A 22,410-nucleotide genomic window follows, 5' to 3' on the forward strand; every position below is an offset into this window, starting at 1 on the left:
CAAAAAACAGAACAAATTGTTTTTCTTACAGAATTTTTTAAACTAAGAATTACACTGCTAATAAACAAGTCCCTTCATTCTGACCAAATTAAGAAGAGGGGGGGGGGGGGGGGGGGGGGATTGGATAGATTTGGCCACACAGGACCACTGCACCTGGCATTAACTTTTTCTTTTTTACACTTTTATCCCCCCCCCCCCCCCCCCCCCCCCCCGGCCCAATGGCTTTGCCATTTGTCCTTGAATTTTTAAATTTCTTGGATCTTCTGGCATGGTCAGGCACAGTGCTGAGATCCAGTCTCTTTCTGCACAGTACTCTTCTTTTTTTGCCTTTTTTTTTTTTAATCTTCTTCTGCTTTTACTTTCCAACCCTAACCTTTTTCCCTCTGCTCCTTCCAGGCTTTGTCTGCTAAATTGATTCATATATCTCCCATCTATATATATATATATATATACATAATATATGCTGTGTCTTTAGGCCTAAGAAACCTGTCTCTTTCAGCTTCTTGTCCCCAGTATTCTTTTGTTTTCTTCCATGCATGTATATGATCATACCCATTTCCTAGCTTTTAAGATATTTGTTGAATCATTTATCTCTCCCAGATCATATCTTAATTTGTGTGAATTTTAATTTGTCATTTATCTATATTTAGATTTTTATTATTTTAAAATATTTATAATTCGTATCATACTTAAATATTTCAACTAATTTTTTTTTATTTTTCTTTATCCCTTTTGCATTAGGTATATCTGTTTCATTTCATTTGATTTTTTTATACGACCAGATTATTCAATTAATTATATTTTATATATCTTATCTTTTAATATAGTGATTCTAACTTTATTTTGAATAATCTTATATTTAATTTTATTTTTTTCTTATATAACCACACATGCATCTCTTAACATTCTCTCCTCACCACCACACTGTGTTTTGTACATATTGATGTTTTATTAATTAATATTTTATTTTATATAATAAAATTAATCTTATAATGACCTTATAAATAAGTTTTAACCTGTCTAGTTCACTAAAAGTTCATGTTTAAAATTAAATCACTTTCAGAAAAAAATAGTCGGACATAAAGAGTTTCGTCTGTTTTGACGTTATATTATATTATTACTTATCCATTTTTTATAAAAAAAAAAGGAACTAATGTTAATTTTTAATATTATATCAGTTTATTAAAACATCAATGGAAGCGACAATGTATGGCCTCAAATGAACGGTGGAAGGTAGATTTTTTTCTTTTTTTTTTTTCTTCTTATATTTAAGAAGAAACTTAAAGAAAGCGACAGAGGCAGGGACTAACGATTCTCAACCGAAGTTCTTGAAGGAGGATAAAATTTGAGGAATTTAATAAGTTCTCAAGCTCACTTAAGTATTAATGTTTTATAGATTAAATCTAATATTTAATATTTAACTTTTAATATTTATTAGATTAATTAAAATTTGGCACCTCACTTAAATTTAAGAATTCACTAAATTTCTTAATCAATAACTATTCTCTTAGGCACTTTTTGTTAAAATGAGTAAGATAAAATTTGAATGTTTTTCAAATTACGATATAGAATGATCAAAATAAGAGTGAAAAGTATTCTAAAATTTTTATTAAACTGTTTGTTAAATTTTTTAAAATGTATTGAATGATATATGTGTCATTTTTTTTATTTGTAAATATCAATATAAATTTATCTAAAAAGAAAAAGATAAAATTATTTTAAAAAATTCAAATAAAAAGTTACGTGACTTTTTTTTAAATTTTTTTTTAACAAATACAATGAAAATTACTTTTGTCTGAAATTCTTTTTATATTTCACTTTTTCTATTTTATATCTTAGTTGACAAATACTATATATCTTAAGAAATTTGTTATTGTTAGAGATATCCTTTATTGTCTGACAATAACGAGATCAATGGAAGGAACCTAAAACCTATAGTTAAATAAACCCAAAATTTCTGATTCCCAATCTTCATCTATTTTCTCCAAAATATGAAAACTAAACTAAATTTGTGCTTAAATTTGTGCTTCATATGTAAGAGGTTTAATCATGGGTTGATACCCCATACAAACCCAATTTTCTTGTTTTTTTTTTCTAGGTAAATGGTAAAAAGGGAATGCGGAATTGAAATGATGAATGCTGTATTAGTTTTGAATGAATTGCGTTTTTGTTGTTGTGCAAAACTATTTATAAAGAGATTTTATGTATAGGTGATAAACCTATAGATAAACTAACTTGCAGGATAAAGATATAAACCTATAATATAATCAAGTGTTGAAGTCATATATATGTAAACCTATACATGAATGCACTTCGAACTCGATCTATTTGACTTGAAACTGTAAATATATAAACGGCTGAAAAATTAGGACATTTTGTGAAGAAAGACAGTCTTCCTGCAGCTTTACTTACAGAATTCATCACGGTCAGTTCTGCAAGACTTGCTGATAAAGGCACAGTTCTTTCACTGTTCCAATATCTTTCTTCACACCATATATACATTTTCTTTTTATTCCTGCAAATTAAGCTTGCTATATATATAGCTTGTTGAGTTATATTACTTTCTTAATTATTCGCTTAGTATTTAAGTTCATTAGTTACTTTCTTTGCTTAGTAATTAATTAAGTTCATTAATTAAGCTCAGGCTCTCAACTCCTGTTTAACTGGTTTAGGCTGGTTGATGGGTCATAATTTGTTTTTAATTAACTATATATGGAACCCAGGTTTAATATAATTAATTTCTTGTGTCTAAAGTATGTAATGTGTATAGCATCTCTGATCAAATAACAATCTTTTTTTCATAGATATATCAAGAAGCATTAATTCAAAACAACTACGGTAACTATTATAGTATTATATATATATATATATATATATATAGATCAAGAAGGGACATTAATTCAGATCAAGCATTAATCCAGACAATTAAGGAGCTGTCAAAGGCCAGCGAAAATTATGCCAGGCTATAATTGTTTTGTTCTAAAAAGCTGTTATCGATCTCATGCAGGAGCAAAATTTATTGATTTTCAGCAAAAATAAAAATAAAAATCAAGAAAATTCTTGTTGATGCTAAATTCAAAACTTTCAAGAAATTAAAGTGGTGTAAAGTGATCACAAGGCCAAACGCCTCATATATATATGTAAAGTGTAAACAATCACTGAAACGTGAAGAATTAAGTAATGTATGAAAGAAATATAGATTACAAGTGAAAATATACAGCTGCTTTCTAATGTTTACTTCACATAAGAAAAAGGAAATATATATACACAGCTACTCGATCTGTTCAAATTTCTCTTAAGTGATGAAGGAACATGTATATATGGCACACACACAGACGCACACGCGCACACATATATATATAGGTGTGGCCACCATGGCTGGCAGTGAAACACTCAGCAATTTTTTCTGCTTCTGTTTTCAACTTCACGTAGTGTTATATGTGTATATCTATGTATGTATATTATTAGCTTGTGTATAACCCAATGGCTCATAGTCTAGTTTAAAACATAAACAGAAATACCCACCAACGGGAGCATTCACTAAGCATTAAAGCTCGGCCCAAATAGTGCATGTAAAGAGTATAGGACAAATTAACCATTCGCTCGCCAAAAATTAAAGTATATTCCTAACATATACGGACGCAAAACACAACCAATAAAAGACCAACTGATTTGGAGGCAACCATTGATACTAGAAGAGGGCTAAAAACCAGGACTCATAACTAAGCCATGCCCACGGGGGACGCATACACTAGGACATTCTCAGACGAATACGTGGAAGAGGACGACCATGAGCTAGCCTTGAATCAAGGCCACCAACACCAATCCTAACAACATCCATGAGATCATCCCAACCAAAGCAACACAAGCAAAAGCCCAAACACACAGAATAAGTACTTGAGGATGGCATGCGAGCCTTAGCCCTTTTTGTATTTTTTTTTTTTCTTATGGATACATTAGTATATATTATTAACAAAAAATTAAATAGAACAAAATAAGTGGATCGATCCCAAGTTGCCGATAATATTGTAATCATGGCCAAAAGCAAAAAAAAAAAAAGAGAGAGAGAGAGAGAAATCATATATATTCAATTTAGCTACCTTCAAGAATAATTAAAGAATGAAATATCATACAACACTATAATAGTTATAGATTAAGTATCTTCCTAATTTATCTTCGTATGCCGGATAAATTCTATTTACACGTGTAACAAATATATTGTCTCTTACACATGTTATTGAGAATTCATGCAGCAAGAAATTAGTAAACATTCCATAAAGCTAACTTCACTACTTCTCTTACTGATCAATGGAGGCATTGAGATAGATATATAACTAGTAATGCCCATGAACATTTAGTCTATATATATATATATATAATAGTACTAGTACTAGAGGTAGCTAGCTTTCGGTTGGATCTGAATTGATTAAGTTTGGCAACTTTAATTAAAGATGAGCTTCAAGAACCTGTGCTTGAACCTTTGCTTGGTTGCGTTCCATGGTTGTGTGGATGAAGATGAAGAACTGTCGAAGTAGCATTGGCCGGCGCGCTAGTAGAATGAAGAGATGGCATGAATGGACTTGGGAAAAATTGGTTGATTTGCCTTGTGTCATACTCTGATGCAGTAGTGATATTATTATATGGAGAGAATGAAGGGAAAAATGAAGGTGTTGCTGCAGGTGGAGAGATGAATAGTTGAGTACTTGAGCGAGGGATTGAAGATGGAAGTGAAACTGAATGATCAGTGGCACTACTGTGATCTGCTTGGCCTCCAAATTGAGACAAAGATAAATTGGAATTAGGCTCCCACTGATAGTAGGAGCTGTATGGCATGGCATTGTGTAGGAAGTTCGGAAGAGAAGAATGGCTGGCAATTGGGAAGAAGTTTTGGGCTGAAACTTGTGGAAACTTAGTACTATCCCCTTCGACTTCCTTAAGCTTTCCTTCCACAGTGGCATCTGCTGGTTCCCAGGCTTTTGATGAATTTCCCATCATTTGATAATGACCGGTACTGTGATTGATCTTGAACCCTAATTCCTTAGCAGGTGGAAAGGATTGAGATCCTCCATCTTTGGAATATGCTGAATTAATGGGATTAAAGAAGGGGGTTAAAGCCGGCTGAGGGGCATTCGGCTCTTGAGAAATTAGAGCTGGATGATAGAGATCTTGGCTGAAATTTCCTGGGCTAATTACTGGGAGTGGAGGAAGCTTATCGATTTCGTCTTTGGTGGCATCCATTAACCAATCTACAACCTTGCTAGGCTGCCCAAGGCCAAGCCTGTCTTGAAGATCATACAACTGAAGTGCAGTGGGAACCGAAAGCCTAATTCGCCGGTCTCTCAAACCCTTTATGGTGCAGACTTTGCTGTGCCTGTCTTTTCCTCCAAAAGCCCTTGAAACACACACAATTCTTGGATTCTTGAATGCTGACCAGTGTCTTGAACCGGATGCTGCTACTTCAGTGCTGAGCTTGCTGTTTCCTTCTGCTTTTACTGACTGGTAATCTCTTTTTCTTGAATCCATGATCATCTTCTCTCATCATTCATCTTCACCTAGAAACGAAGAGAAAAAAAAAAAAAAAAACACAAAAAAGCAGATAACAGAGAAGAACTATCTTGCAGAGGTCTCTTCCAATTCAACTGCTTAATTGAAATCTGAGAATCATTTTCTGGCTTGAACCAGTACGTAAATATAATATTTCGCTTTGATAAACAAAATGAATCTGATCAAAACAGATAAGCTGAACCATGCTTTTCTGGAGGAATTCCCAACAAATCTAATGGAGTTCTTGGTCGAGAATCCCATGAAGAGAAATTCAAGAAAAATTAGGTTAACTTGTATAGGAGATGACAAGACCTAGCTAGGCACGTAGCTCTAGATGATGAAATCGAAGTAGTTAGCTAGTTTAACAATATATATTTCAATTTGTGGGAGAGATGAGCTTGCACTGGGCAGAAATTTCATGAGTTTGGCAGCTAAATGCATCTAACTTTTCATCGTAAAGAAGAAAAAATATGGAGATTTGGAGGATTGAATATAGGGGAAGCTTGCTGACATACCAGGGTCCTCTCCTTGAAGTCTTAAATCCGGATGAGCTGAGCAAACGATTGGATTTCGAAATCTACTCCCTGTACAAGAATAAATTCATCAAATACTGGTCATGATTTTCAGAAAGAAAAGATGGCAAGAATCTTACAATTCCATGTTGCACGCGAAAAGAAAAAGGAAAAGATAGGGTGAATTCCCGACCACGTGGCATCCTCGTGACACGACAGCTCCATAAGTGTCAAATAAAATTAAATTTACATAAATATAATAGAAAGCAAATTTATCCCTGAATTATATATACATAAAGTTTGTAATTTAAGTTTTGGGGTTACTGAAAAATAGTACATTTATATAGCGAGCATTTAAATTCACAGGGACCAGCTTGGAAAAAGAGGGTAATCAATCATTAATGCTTTGTAGCAATATGGATTGAAAGTTTATGCCTAACCCATTCAGAGAAGTGCCCTTTTTTTGTTTTTGTTTTTTTTTTTTGGTTGCTAAAACGTATTATATATATATATATATGTTGCTTTCTTAATTAAACTGCATCTTTGTCCAAGTGTAAATAAAAAGATTAACAGTGTACATGCGCATCTCTTTAATTAGTACTAATGACATCAAAGAAAAAAGTCAATCAGATAAGTTTGATTGTGTGGCTCTCAAAGTGTCTGATCTGAGCTATAATGCCTCATCTGTGAACTGGATACATTAAGGCAGCTGCTGCCCAGTAGGGCAGGGACCAATTACACATATAGGTTATTAAAAGCCTCCATGGTTATTAGTACTCAGTGGACCACGCAGTGGCAGTGAGATATACAGCAGCAGGTAAGTTGGGACTTTGCTAGCTAGGGTTTGGCCTCCATGGTCATCACCAGCCACACACACACATATACGTAGCCCTGTGATGTTAATTAACTTGTTCAAGGAGCTGCAGCAGCCCCATAAACTAGCTAGCTAGTATTAGTTAATTTGCCTTATTGTAGCACGTATAAGGAATTAATGAAATTAATATTTCTCGTATGGGGAAATTAAATGAGGACTATAATTAATTCGGATTCAATGATTATCACTTTCTAAATCCAAAGAAGAAATTAAACTTGAAGGCAGCAGAAACACCCTAACTTCTGTTGCCACAGAGAGAGAGAGAGAGAGAGAGATTTTTCATTGATTCATGCAAATACGGAGGATTATGCTGCTAATGATGTACTTCATTGATTCTTGCAATAAAATCTTCTGTGGTTGGCAAAAATTGAAAGTTCTTCTTATCCTAAAAATGAACAAATAAAAGTTAATACAGCCAAAACTCAAGAAATTCTAGAACCGTTCTCAGCACAAAAAAAAAAATAATAATAATGGTAAAATAAAGAAAGAAACTAGAACCCTAAACTCTAAAACAAGCTACTTCAACATTCTGGAACAAATTCAAATCCTAGGAACAAAGTCAAGCCGGATAGTGAGCTATTCTGCTCCAGCTGGTTTCAAAGCCGCCTAGAAAAGAAAGAGAAAGAAACCCGCTAATGGAAAATACCAAATTTGGTTCCCAAATCACAGAGGGCACTGCTGTCTTCTCTGCAGATGAATACTATCTGTACATATTGTCACACAACATGAATTAACCTACATTTCACTAATTATCTCTTCAACAGGGAAGAGAGTGCATATGTGTGTGTAACTAGTTGAACTTAATTTACCTGTCTTCACGGAACAATACTCACATCATGGGGTTCAATCTTTTTCTTCATTGCCCCTGGAAAAAAGAAAAGGTTGGGATACAAATGGGGATCCTTCAACCCCAGAAGGGTTATAAGCACACTAAAAATAAACCTGATCCTTTTTACAGTACCATAGATTGCGTATTGACACTGGTTAAGAGGTTTAATTCTCTATAAAAATTTTATTTATACATTTTTTACCCATCAGAATCATCTATCTATCTATCTATCTATATATTTATATATATGCTTTGTTGTTTCCCTTCCAGCTCAAATTCAAACACACACACACACACACACACACACTTCAATGTCTTGTGAACTGAGAACTGAAAGATGTAGATCTTTCTGCAAACTACATGCGTATGCATGTCTAGAAACCAGTTTGTGACAGCAGATTCTTGCTCTGAGTTCAATTTGTTAAAAATGAATTGGATAGCCATATATGCATATACATATATAATGGGTACATAATTAATTAATATCATCATTTTGTAAGGTAGAAATTAAGGGTTATAGAGCTGGGTGCTTCTGCTTCTTGATGATGATGATGATCACCTGGGCAATTAAGATCACAGAGAGAGAGAGAGAGTGAGCTTGGTGCTTCTGCTTCTTGATGATGATGATGATCACCTGGGCAATTAAGATCAGAGAGAGAGAGAGAGAAGCATGATCAAGAAGTGAAGACTGAATGAAATTAAGAAGCCAGCAAGGAGTTGTCCATTCAAAAAGAAGAAAGCATTCAGAGGCTGTCTTCTTCTTCTTCTTCTATTTCCTTTTTCCCTGATGATGCAATTATTTCTCTTACTGCATGGGGCCAAGCAAAGTAAGTGACAGAGAGGGTGAGAGAGAGGGGGGGCGGGGGGATGAAAAAGTCTGTTAAATGCAGGCTGCAATGTCAATAATACAAAAGCAAGCCACTAGAGCTGACTACTTCAAGTAAACTGCAGTCCTCGTGTCAGCATGTCTCCTCTCTCTCTCTCTCTCTCTCACAGATTATCAACAGCAATTTGATACAATGATAGAATAATTTTTTTTAAGTAAAAACATGTTTCATATGTAGGGATGGCAAACGGGTCGCGCCAACCCGGCCCGCCACCAAGTGGCCCGCGGGCCGGGCCAAATCGGCCCGCTTAAAAACGGGCCAGCAGATTGCTGGCCCTAGCCCGGCCCTACACGGGCCCACCCAAATTTTTTATTTTTTTTGGCCCAGAGGCAGGTGGAGTGAGCCAGAGAGGGCGAGTGGCGCGGGCGACAGAGGCCGAGGGGCGCAGGCGAGCGAGGGGCGAGAGCGGCGGGCGAGGACGAGGGCAAGGGGCGCGAGCGAGGGCGAGGACGAGGGCAAGACAGAGGGCGAGAGCGAGGGCGAGACAAAGGGCGAGCGAGGGCGAGAGCGAAGGGTGCGGGCGAGGGCGAGGGCGAGGGTGAGGGTGAGACAGAGGGCGAGCGAGGGCAAGGGCGAGGGCGAGACAGAGGGCGAGCGAAGGTAAGGGCGAGGGTGAGACAGAGGGCGAGATAGAGGGCGAGAGAGGGCGAGAGCGAAGGGCGCGGGCGAGGGCGAGACGAGGGCGAGGGCGAGCGAGGGCGAGAGCAAGGGGCGCGGGCAAGGGCGAGGTGAGGGCGAGGGCGAGGGCGACATAGGGCGAGGCAGAGGGTGAGGGCGAGGGTGAGAGGCGAGGCTGAGGGGGGGTTTGTCTTTGTCGATTAGCGGGCCAACGGGCCAAGCGGGCTGGGCCAAATCGGCCCGGCCTTAAATGGGCCAGCAAAATGCTGGCCCTAGCCCGGTCCCGGGCCGGGCCCCAACGGGACAGCCCGTCGTGCCGGGCCCATTTTGCCATCTCTATTCATATGTAACGATTTAATACTAATGACATTTTTTGCAATTAACATTATGATTTTTAAAACAAAGCAATGGCATTTTAGTTATTTTGCATTATCCACCCATTAATTCTACTATCCTAAGTATACTATTATTCTTTTGAAAGATATAACTCTCTATCTATAAACCAATTTTTTTTTTAAGAATTCTCCATATTTTTATTTTGTTGAGTAAATTTATTGAAGCAGCTGTCACCCTTTTATCCATACAAATTCATTTTGTTAACTCTCTGTCCATCGATGTTCAATTTCAGCTGACCGTGATTCGTTTTGACCCGCGGTGAGTAGATCCAAAAATACCAAGAAGAAGGAAGGAAAAAACCTGAAAAATCCCAAACGAGAGTCAATACTGGAATTTTTACGTGGTTCGGCTAGAACAATGCCTACTCCACAACCGCACTCTAATTATTCTCTCAGAATGGCGGTATCTAATTATTCTCTTCGTCCCTCATGATATCTATCATTCTCATTTATACTGAGAGGCTTTTACAATTTAGATAACATATAAAAATATAATAAATATATAATGGAGGACAAACAACCCTTATCGTCTGTACAAAACTGGAAGTGGGATCCTCATTACGAGGGGCATGGGCTGCTACAGATAAAGTGAACGGGCCTTATCTCTAACTTCTCAGTAGCTTCACCACTTATGCAAGCTGATGGCTTTAAACCAGCGACCTGGATGATATAGTGAACTGAGGGTTTTTATAGCGAGCCCGTTAGTCAATCATTGAGAGCTCGTCAAGGGTTTTATTAGGAGCTCGTTAGGTGCTTGCTTTACGGGCTTCGGACTTTGGTGGTGTATGAATTTCGTTTGACGATATTGCCGGGCTCTTCCGAGCTTTGGGTGATTGGGCCGGCCCATTGGGCTGAGTCGAGCCCATAAAGGGGTGATGCGAGAATAGCATATAACATAAGCCCCCCAGCTCGCGGTGCGATCTCCGCACCGAGGGCTGACACGTGCCAGCTATATAACCCCTCGGCTCCTACCCAATTGCTTTAAATCTCATCGTTCCACGCAGCACGTCTTGTCGGCAGCACATTTAATGCGCACTTCCCCCCATTTCTGTGCATGATTACGCCTGTGGGACCCACAAGCTATCGTGCGGTCGCTGGATGTGGAGCATGCGATAAGTTGTTCGTTGATCCGATGGCTGGGATCGATTTGTTCCACTAGTATAAATAGTAGGGAGTGTACCATCTTTCCATTTTTCACGCTATTTTTGAATCCCCTTTCCGTTTTTTCCTTCTTTTCTCGAGCTTTCCATTGTTGCCGTTTTCTCAAACGCCGACCGTTTTTGCCCGGTGCTTGATACATGTCTCCGTACAGACGATAGGCTTCAGCATTTGGGTAAGTTTTACGGTAACTTTCTCTTTTCCTTTTTTCTTTCTGCAAGGCCTTGCCATCGTCGGTTAGATGTCAGCGATCTCTTCGGCCTTGTTGACCCCGTCGGTGTCGTCTTCATCTTCCGGGGGGATGATATGAGTCGGTTGGCTCGGTATCCACCGAGCCTTCGGGCACAAGGGCCTTAGGATCAGTTTCTCATGGAATACCGAGCTTGCGGCTGCAGCCTCTCCGCCTTAGGCGGCACCCCTTTGCAAAGTGCTCAGCTTGAAAATTTTAGGTTTTTTTTTTTTTTTTTTTTTTTAGGTCTGTTTCGCAATTTGATACCTGACTGTTCTCCTTTTTCCCTCTGTAGATGCCCGACCATATTCACTAGAATTCAGTTCAAAAGCGCTGCAATTATATCGTAGGAGAAAATGATACCTCGAATTCTGAAACTGTTTCGTGATGGAGGGCCAAGACTTCGATGGTGCGATCTCGCTATCTCAGGAGATCGTTGTAGTGACTTCTTCTGAGACTAGCCTGGAGGTTCAAGATCAAGTCGCTGAGGAGGGTTCGGGACGCGAGGTCTTCAAAAGGTTTCCATCTAAGGCCAAGCATCATGACGTGGCGTCTTGCATTAGGGAGTTTCGCCTCCCTAGGAACTGCCTTGTCTATGTCCCTGCTCCGAGCTCGCACGCAGCCTACCCACCATCAAGTTTCGTAGCCATTAGCCTTCAGCACCTCGAATCCGGTCTTAGGTTCCCTGTGGCCCCATAGCTTATAGCCCATTTGAACGACGTTAAACTCGCTCCCTTCCAATTGACACCGAATTCATACGCCCAATTATCCTTGCTAACTATTTTGTTTCGTGGGAATGGCCTTCCCCCACCATCACCGAAATTAGTTAGATTTCTTTTTTCCTTCAAGAACGCCAAGGACGGGCTGTATTACCTAGCAGCTCGCCCTTCTCCGTATAAAGCCATCATTCCCCAGGGCAGGGCAAATCCAGCGTGGGCGACTACAAGTCCAATTGGTTCTTCGTTTCCTGCCCTTCGCTCTCGTTGCTCAACAATTTTAGCTTCATGCTTACTCTAGGTAAGGGCGTGCTAGTTGGATTTAGGCTGCTCTACTCCTCCTAACGTTTCTAACTTTTACCTTTATCTTGCAGACCTTGGAGGCGAAAAACCATTCCTGTCGGTAGAAGAGACCGAGGTTCTGGACAAGCCTGTTGTTGCGGGCTCGGATTTGGAGAGCTTCGAGATAACCGATGAGCTTCTTAGGAATCACGAGCTTGCCCATTCCCTCGATATCGAGGTTATAAAAGGAGACCACGTCGGGGTCCTTGGCGCAAAATTCCTTCCGTCCGCCTTTCAAGAGCCCGTCAGCCAAGTCGAAGGTATGGTTAACCTCGAGCTCGTCCAACCAAGGAGATCTAGGGTCAGACTTGGTGCCGCTTCCTCCATCCCCCCTTGCTCAAGCTCGCATGGAGGGAGGTCAGAGCAGTCGCGCCCGCCGCCGCAGCCTCAACAACAACACCCACAATAAGCTCAGCCTCATCAACAAAGCCAAAGACAGCTGAAGCAATGTTCCCTCCCTGTGCCAACGCAACAACAGGGCCCCCGCAGCAATCAGGGCAACGACCCTCTACCTCTCGAGATCGTGGGAAGGAGGTCGCGAGCGAGGTACAGAGCCTCCATGCTGCGAGCTCGAAAAGGAGACCCAACCAACCTTCGTGGTAGGAGGATGACAGGAGAAAGAAGGCGAGGGTTTCTGAGGGAGAGCCGGCCTTGGAGGACTTACTGGGCGGGATCTTCGTCGGTCCTCTCCTGGATTCCATACCCACATTTTTGGACGCAGCCGCGAAGCCTTTGGACAACTCAAGGGTAAAGGGAGCCGCCCTCTACGATTATATTGCTCGTCGTAGTTTGGTGGTGAGTCACCGCCACCCCTTTTTTTGTATCTCTATTTCTGGGCCGCCTTCTTTCTTGAGCTAATCTTCTTTTTTTTTTTGTTTAGCTTTCTCTCGCCTCCATGAAGCTCAAACAGCAGTTGCGGCTTTGAGTCGTTTCATTTCAAAGGCGACTGATAAGTGTGTCCTGTTCTTTGAGCTTCTAAAAAAGGAGAAAGACTTCAGATGGACAGAAGAATGCGAGTTCGCATTCCAGCAACTGAAGGAGTACATGGGACAGGCCCCACTACTCGCCAAACCCAAGGAGGGAGAGAAGTTGACCTTGTACTTGGGAGTATCCCGACAAGCTCTCAGTGTGGCCCTCGTCCGGAGGGAAGAGGGGGTGCAACACCCCATTTATTACGTCTCCAAAAGCTTAATTGACGCAGAAACAAGGTACGCACTAATCGAAAAATTGGCTTAATGTCTAATAATGGCATCAAGAAAGCTGCGACCTTATTTTCAAGCTCATGAGATCGAAGTCCTGACCAAATACCCGCTGAAGCAAATCTTACAAAAGCCAGATACCTCAGGTTGCTTACTAAAATGGTCTATCGAGCTCGCTCAGTTCGACATAAAATACAAACCAAGGACTGCAATAAAGGGTCAAGCGTTGGCAGACTTCATTGCAGAGTTCACTGGGTCGATTGACGAGGAAACGGAGAACTTAAAAGGACCGTCCTGGAAACTATATATTGATGGATCATCAAGTGAATAAGGAGCGGGAGCCGGAGTCATGCTAATAAGCCCCGAAGGTCACAAAATCCTCTGCGCCCTGAGGTTCGATTTTTCGACCACAAATAATGAATCCGAGTATGAAGCTTTATTAGCAGGACTCCGCCTGGCAAAAGAAATACGAGCTGAATCCTTGGAGATCTTCAGTGACTCCCAGCTGGTTGTCAACCAAGTACGGGGAGAATATCAGGCCAGAGATACAAAAATGCTTGCATACTTACAAAAGGTACGTAAGCTTCTAGCCATTTTTGAAAAATATGAAATACACCAAATCCCCCGCTCCCAGAACTCCCATGCAGACGCATTAGCTCGCCTAGCAACTGCCCGGGATGCAAAATTCTTAGGGGACATACCCGTGGACTTTTTGGCTACCCCGAGCATCGAACAACGAGCTGAAACAATGGTGATAACCATGTCCCAAAACTCATGGATGACTCTTATCCTGGAGTACCTATGAGACGGGAAACTACCGGAAGACAAGTTAGAAGCACGTTGTCTGCGAGCTCAAGCAGCTCGATATTGCATCTACGATGATAGACTGTACAAGAGGGGTTTCTCAGCCCCACTCCTGAGGTGCATCGACGGCACCAACTGCCAGACTGTGCTAGAAGAAATCCATGCAGGTCACTGTGGTAATCATGCAGGGGCACTCTCGTTGGCACAAAAGGCCCTCCGACAAGGGTTTTATTGGCCCACTATAAAGCAAGATGACGTGGAGACAGTCAAGAGATGCGAAAAGTGCCAAAGGTTCGCCAAGGTTCTGCGAGCTCCTCCACCTTACCTCTAGCAGATGAGTAGCCCGTGGCCCTTTGCCATTTGGGGCATGGATTTAATCGGGCCACTCCCAACGGCCCGAGGAGGGTGCAAGCACGCCATAGTTACAGTTAACTACTTCACCAAATGGGCAGAGACCAAAGAACTCGCGCAGATCACCAGCGTGAAGGCACAAGCGTTTACATGGGATAACATAATTTGCAGGTTCGGAGTGCCGCAACAAATAATAATGTATAACGGAACCCAATTCACCAGCGAGCAATTCATCCAATTCTGCGAGTCAATGGGGATCCAAAAGAGTTTCACCGCCGTTGATCACCCCCAGGCCAATGGGCAGGTTAAAGCTGTCAACAAAATAATCAAGCAGACCCTGAAAACAAAGCTTGAAGCCAGAAAGGAGGATTGGGTGGATGAACTGCAAACAGTGCTATGGGCCTATCGAACAACAGCTCGAAGTAGCACTGGAGAAACCCCGTTCTCAATGGCGTATGGGTCGGAGGCTATGATCTCCACTGAGAATGAAGTGGCCAGCCACCTAAGGGCCACCTTCAGCTCAGATCACAATGACGAGCTACTAGCGGCTAATCTGGACTTGCTCGAGGAATCGAGAGATGTAGCTCACATAAGGGTCGTCGTCTATCAACAAAGGGTGGCACAATACTGCAACAAGAAGGTCCGAATCCGACATTACAATGTCGGAGACCCGGTGTTGCATTTGGTACTCCCAGGGGCTCGGGCGACAAGCGACGGCACCCTAGGCCCTAACTGGGAAGGTCCATTTATCATCAAGGAAAATCTAGGTTACAGAGCGTATCATCTAGCAAACATGGACGACTTTCCTCTCCCACGGGCTTGGAACGCGGAACACCTTCGTCTTTACTTCAAATAAATGTAATTGTTCTTACCTATGCTTCGTCCTTTTTTATTACAAACAACCTTCATGATTCTGGTTAGAATTTATGAACTTTCATCGCACCTTATTCTTATCAGTATTCGATTAAGTACCCCTGAAATGAGGTCGAGAGGCTATGGTCTGCGAGCTGGGGCCTAAGTAGACCTAGCCCCTGTGTTACAGTTCACGGCTCAACTGAGCATTCACTTTGGTCCCTCCCTCAGGTCGTGGTTTGCGAGCTGAGAACCATTCATCTTGACCTAATGTCTTGGTTTGGAACCTACTAAGCAACCACTTCCACAAGTAACTCCGAGCTCGGGTTCACTAGCCGAGGCCCTTTTACCTTGGCTCAAAGCCATGGTCTGCGACCTACCTGGGTGTTCTCTCTCGGTTCAAATTAAAACTTGTAGAAGCCACCGAGTGTTAGCTGATTAGTGGTTAATTTTGTAAAAATTTGTTATAATTATACCCTTCTTTCGATCTTAAATATGGTTTAAATTAGATATTAATATATATTTTATGGTTATATGTAAATTTAAATTGAAAGATGAATGAAATGAAGTTCTAAAGTAAATAATAATAATATATAAAATTATATATATACATATATATCATTATATGCATGCATGTAATATATATATAATATAATCTAATATATATATGTGCCATGTGTAATACATATATATAATATATAATTTATTAATAACATTAAATTATTTTTATTTTTTTTAGGCATGAAGAATTCAAGCCCATGAAGACTTAAAGTCCATGAAGAATTCAAGTCCATGAAGAAATCAAACCCATGAAAAATTAAAGTCCATGAAGAATTCAAGCCCATGAAGAATTAAGGCCCAATTTGAGCAACCCATGGAAAATATTATTTGGAGAAGGCCCAAGGATTATTTTTAATCCTAATGAAGATTAAAAACCAATTTATAGAAATCTATTTTTATTTTTTATGTGAGAGCTTTATTAGGTGTGTTTTTTAGCTAAAATCCATTTAACTATTAGGTGGATATTATAGCTAAAATCCATTTAACTTTATGAGTGCTTTATTAGGTATGTATTTTAGCTAAAATCCATTTAATATTAGGTGTGTATTATAGCTAAAATCCATTTAACTTTAAGTGTGTGAGTGCCCATTAGATATAATTATATCTAGTTGAATAATTGAAATTGTGTGGTTTGTATTGCATCTTGTGGCCTATAAATAGATCACTTGATTGCATTTGTAAGTGTGATTATTATTCTTGAATCAAAGTTTAGTTGTTTCCTTATAATTCTCTCTTTGAGAATTGTTCTTGTTCTTTCCCCTTTTCTTTAGTATTCTCTCTTGTGATCTTACTTCCTTCCTTTCTTCTTTTAAATTCTTATGTCATTTATTATTACTTTATTATTCACCGCCTAAATGGCCGGTTAATTTGTGCCTTTAAATTTTTGCAATTTTCATTCTTGTCATTTAATTGTTCACCGCCTAAATGGACGGTTAGTTTATTGCCTTTAAATTCTTGCAATTTTAATTCTTGTATTTTAATTATCTACCGCCTAAATGGCCGGTTAGTTTCTTCTATTTTAATTCCTGTCATTTAAATTTTGTTATTTAAATTATGTCATTTAAATTGTTGTCAATTAATTTAATAGAGATGAGTAGCTAAATCTAATCTTGGGTTAAGGCAAGAACAGTGTCTAACGCCAATGATTCCCAAAGAAAGCTACGCTTTAAATGAGTAACATTGGTTTAAACTTCAATATGAGTGTGTTTTGATTATTGAAAAATCACTAGGTTTGGATTCGAGCGTAAGCCTAACTTAGAGCTTTCATGTCACGCATGAGAGTTACTAGAACTGGAAACGCTATCATACCCAAACCCGGATGATTAATTTAGTTGTTTTGTGTATTAATTGTAATTGAATTTATGGTAGTTTCTTAAATTAGAATCCCGCATATCATGTATGGGGATTGCTTAAACTAGAGCTATCATTATCTTTAATTGCATTTAATAACAAATCCTCATATCTGAAATTAAATTAATGTTGCTAATCTTTTATGCTAATATTTGGGAATCAATGGGTTGGCACTGAAATTGTCTTAACTCAAGTACTTTCCAATTTCATATTCTCACGTTTAGTATTTATTTCAACTTCTGTCTTGCTTTATTTTCTAGTATTTGTTATCTAAAAAAATCATAAAAAATCATGTTATCAATCCATCTAAATGCGTGTGCGTGTGTGTGACATTCTTTTTTTTCTTTTGCCATAAATAAATCTCTCAGTGGACGACCTGGACTTATCCAGAAAGTATAAATTTAAATTTGAACTACAACTGCACTCGTACACTGACGAGTATAAACCTCTAGCCTAAATAAATAAATAAAATATAAAATTTTTATTGTGTTTTGTTTTGTGTTTTAATTGCAGGGTGAGAGTGCAGTCATTAGCCGAGGCCGTAACGCGACCTACTTGGACACATATCTCGGCCATACAAGTCAACGAAATAACAAGCCATGACATGTTGGTTGGGGTCGCCCTGAGAACCGCTTGAACATATAACTTGGCGGTGCAAGTTGAGTTTTCACTAGCTGGGATCCTTTTATCTTGGCTTAAAGCCATGGTCTGTGACCTACTCGAGTGTTCACTCTCGATTTGTTAAAACCTGTTAAAAGCCTCAGTATGCTAATCGAGGTCACGACACAATCTCATATCCTAGCAAATTTTGCATATTCAACCGTGTCAACTGAGGTCCGTCTTAATTTGCCTAATTAAGATTATTCGCGACCTACCGGACACACGTCCTGATCGTTTATCACGAGCTGCTCGGCCACTATATGATAGTCGAGATCGCAAGGCAATCTGCCTTTACATACACCTCGGTAAGGTTCTCTTTACTCTGTCAAGACATACTAGATGGGGGTTTCTTGGAAATTGCCTAAGTATAAGTGTTCGCGTTGGTTTTTACAACTATCATCGACGAGCTAGTTTGAGTATTTCAGTCTGCGAGCTGGCAAAACTCCGTATTTGTCTAGACCTATGTTCGGACGATTTGTTCTCAAGTTATATTCTTGAAGGCCTCTTCTGAGTCAATCTTTCAAATATACGAGAGTTTGCTGAAGTTATTTTCGAGTTATATCATGAAGAAGTTATTTACAAGTGAAGATTGATTCACGAATCACTATACCGGAACCTCGTCAGAATATAAGTCTAATTAGCTCGAGTTCACGGAGGAATTTAAGGCAAGAAGCGCACATACAACAAATGTTCCTTTTCATTAAATTTAGCTCGTATTACAAAAAAAAAATAAAAAAATAGGGGAGTCCTAGCTGAGGGGTGCGGTCACTTCCACAGGCTGGGCCTCAGCAGACGGAGGGATATCAGCAGACTGGGCTGGCTGAGGGTTGGCAACTCTAGATTGCTCGATCTCAGCAGCCGGCGCCACGACCTCTGATGAATTGAGTGGAGTGGCGGCCTCAGTGTCCTTGGCGGCTTCAACCGTGTATCGCTTCACCTCTTCAACGGCCTGTGCACCAAAGAAGGAAAAATCCATCTCGGGGTGATTCAGCCAGAGAGTGTACAGGAACGCCGAACAGGTGTTGGACCTGGCCTCTTTGCGCGCTAAGTCCATCCGAGCCGCCACCTCCGCCCTAATATCATCAATGGTCTTTTTCGCGATCTCTTCGCACCGAACTTCTCGTTTAACAGCCTGCTTCCACTCTGATTTAGCCGTTTTCAGCTTGTCTCGAACTTCCCACAAATGCTCCTTGGCTTTATCTAGCTCGTCAGCGAGCTTTGAGTTCGTAGACTCCCACTTGCTTTTTGACTAACAGAGCTCATCGTCAAGGTCTTTATTTTTCCACGCCGCCTCCCTCAAACACGTCTCCGAGTCTTCAGCCTCCTTCTGGACGGCGAAAAGCTCGGCCTCTAAGGCTTTATTCTCTCCCTCAAGCTTCCCGAGGTCAGCCTGGAAAGTCGTATTCACTGCAACTAATTGTGCGTCGAAGTCCAGGTACTGCTGTTTGAGCTTCATGGAGGCGAGATAAAGCTAAACAAAAAAAAGAAAGAAAGGAGATTAGCTTAGGAAAGAAGGAGGCCCAGAAATAGAGATACAAAAAAGAGGGTGGAGGTGACTCACCACCAAACTATGACGAGCAATATAATCGTAGAGGGGGCCTTGAGTCGTCCAAAGGCTTCGCGGCTGCGTCCAAAAGGGTGGGTATGGAATCCAGGAGATGACCGATGAAGATCCCACCCGGCAAGTCCTCCAAGGCCAGCTCTCCCTCAGAAACCCTCGCCTTCTTCCTCCTATCATCCTCCTGCCGCGAAGGTTGGTCGGGTCTCCTTTTGCGATGATATTCACTTTCTTTCCTTTTGCTCCCATTTTTAGGGCGTCTTCATAACAACGTCTTACGAGGTGCTATTCCCCCCATTTGCCGGCCTCCCGAGTACGACGTTGTATGCTGAGGGGCAGTCAATGATTAGGAACTATGTCAAAGTAGTGGCCTGGCGATTTGTATCCCCAATGGTGAAGGGAAGGCTGACCTGACTGATGAGGATCACCGCGTCCCCCGTGAATCCGTAGAGCGGCTTTGGGGACGAGCTCAACTGTTCTGGGCCCAAACCCATCTGATCGAATTACGCTCTATACATTACATTTACCGAGCTGCCTGTGTCCACCATTATCCTTCGCACTTCGGAGTTTCAGATCTGGGCCCGTATAACGAGTGCGTCGTTATGGGGCCAATGGACGTCTCTGGCCTCTTCTTCCGAGAAAACCATGTTCTTCGGAGCTGGGCCGCCCCTAGATCGCTTCGCGAGAACTGGCTGCTCGTCCAACCTCGCTAGTAAGACATGGTTAGCTTCATGTACGTACTTGTCGCGGGATTTGTGGGAGGATCCTGCGAGGTGAGGTCCACCATGAATCGTGTAGATAGTTCGCACAGCCAGTGAGTGGTCATCATCGGAGGGGGGCGGCTGCTGTGCCGGTGGTTGGCTTGGTTGATTAGTCGGTCGCACCACGTAATCTTTCAAGCGACCTCTTCTTATCAGATCTTCAATAGCATCCCTTAGGACCCAACATTCGGAGGTGTTGTGACCAGGCTCGTTCTGGTACGCGCAAAATTTATCCTTGTTTCAGAATTTATTGGGAGTTCTTAACGGGTTGGGCTTCCCGAACTCCTCTTTGTTTCTTTCCATGGCGAAGATTCTTTCTTGGGGGTCGGACAAGACACAGTAGCTGTCAAAGCGCTGTGACCTCCTAGGTCGCTCATCTCCATCCGCCTTCTGAGCTCACTTGAACACTTCATTGTTTGAGCGCTCCCCCTGAGCTTCTCTTCCGGTGTCTCCGTTATGCCTTCTCTTATTCTGGTTGGAGCCCCCAACTTCTTCTCTCGACCCGACGGGTTTCTTTGGCCCGAAGGTGTCTTCCCATCGAATTTCCTTGGAAGCTCGTTCATAGAATTCCCCCAGGTCTTTAACCGGGGTCCTGTAGATGCTTTCATAGAGCTTTCCATCTTTTCGGAGGTCGGCAGAAATCGCCATTCGGATACTTTCATCGGAGGAATCCTCGATGTTGCTCACCTCGCATCTGAACCTGGTGATGTAATCTCTCAACGGCTTGTTTGCTTTCTGGAATACCATGGCGAGGTGACAAGGCGGTGCGAGCTGCCTCCTTAGAGCTCTGTATTGGTTGAGGAACCTCTGCTGGCACTCCTCCCAACTGTTGATGCTGCGTGGCGGGAGACTCCTGAACCAAGCTCGGGGAATGTCACTCAATATTACCGGGAAGGCGGGACATTTAACCAGCGAGCTGGTTGTCTGCAAATCCATTTGTACGTTGTACGCATCCAGGTAATCGTAGGAGTCGCTGTCTCCATTATATTGTGGCATGCTTGGGACCTTAAATCTCCGGGGGAGGGGTTCAAGCTCAATCTCTCTTGTGAACGACGTCCTATCCCCACGGCCATTATTCTGGTTGCGGACTCCTTGTCGTTTTTCCAGTTGTCGCACTCTTTGATATAGCTCCTCCACGGTTGATGAGTCCGAACCTGCTAATTGTTGGGCCTGCAATCGCCTACTTTTTTCTCGGACTGGGGAGTGGTGATTTGGGGATGGATAGTTATCCCCAATATCCTCTTCCGCGGGTGGGGGTCTTTCCTCCTGTGGTTGGCGGACCCTACGAGGCGACGCCGGTGGATCGTGGGAAGCCCGTGCTTGAGCTTGGACCAGAATTCTGACCGTATCAGCGAGCTGTATCACCGTATTCTCCAATGCTTCCTAGCACTGCTGCCAGTCTCGGATCGTCCATATTCCAGCGATTTGAACAGTAGGTTGGACAGGGAATTGCGGTGGTATGCCGATGGCGTCTCCAACTGGCTGTGGTAAAGGGATATCTGCTATCGAGGCAACGGGTCCTTCATTTGGTGGAAAGTCTCGCGACCGATCGCTGTGATTTTCAGGTGGGTCGATCGCCGCCTCGGAACTTCGAGTATTTCTTTCTCTGGCCATGGCTATTGATCAGAGCGGCGCCCTTCCTCTAGCGCCAAAATGTCGACGTTCAATTTCAGCCGACCGTGATTCGTTTTGGGCCTCGGTGAGTAGATCCAAAAATACCAAGAAGAATGAAGGAAAAAACCCGAAAAATCCCAAACGTGAGTCAACACCAGAATTTTTACGTGGTTCGGCCAGAACGATGCCTACTCCACGACCACACTCTGATTATTCTCTCATAATGGCGGTATCTGATTATTCTCCTCGTCCCTCATGATATCTATCATTCTCATTTATACTGAGGGGCTTTTACAATTTAGATAACATATAAAAATACAATGAATATATAATGGGGGACAAACAGCTCTTATCGTCTGTACAAAACTGGAAGTGAGATCCTCATTACTAGGGACATGGGCTGTTGCAGATAAAGTGAACGAGCCCTATCTCTGACTTCTCAGTAGCTTCACCATTTATGCGAGCTGATGGCTTTAAACTAGCGACTTAGATAATATAGCGAACTGAGGGTTTTTATAGCGAACCCATTAGTCGATCGTCGAGAGCTCGTCAAGGGTTTTATCAGGAGTTCGCTAGGTGCTTGCTTTACGGGATTC

General features: G+C 41.5%; 1 protein-coding gene across 1 annotated transcript; it reads right to left on the reverse strand.

Annotated features, from left to right (window-relative positions):
• Nucleotides 1-4,277: 4,277 nt before the first annotated feature.
• Nucleotides 4,278-8,337, reverse strand: LOC127792796 (transcription factor TCP13-like). The gene is made up of 3 exons (XM_052323383.1): nt 8,319-8,337; nt 6,060-6,128; nt 4,278-5,552 (listed from the first exon to the last, which is right to left on the reverse strand). The coding sequence occupies exon 3, from the start codon at nt 5,527-5,529 to the stop codon at nt 4,459-4,461; it is 1,071 nt and encodes a 356-aa protein (XP_052179343.1). The 5' UTR covers nt 5,530-5,552; nt 6,060-6,128; nt 8,319-8,337; the 3' UTR covers nt 4,278-4,458.
• Nucleotides 8,338-22,410: the final 14,073 nt, after the last annotated feature.

Source organism: Diospyros lotus, unplaced genomic scaffold (assembly GCF_014633365.1).
Source record: "Diospyros lotus cultivar Yz01 unplaced genomic scaffold, ASM1463336v1 superscaf1, whole genome shotgun sequence".
NCBI lineage: Eukaryota > Viridiplantae > Streptophyta > Magnoliopsida > Ericales > Ebenaceae > Diospyros > Diospyros lotus.

What these genes read in the sequence shown, in the direction of transcription:
- LOC127792796 (XM_052323383.1), bottom strand. Translation starts at nt 5,529, where the DNA reads ATGATCATGGATTCAAGAAAAAGAGATTACCAGTCAGTAAAAGCAGAA.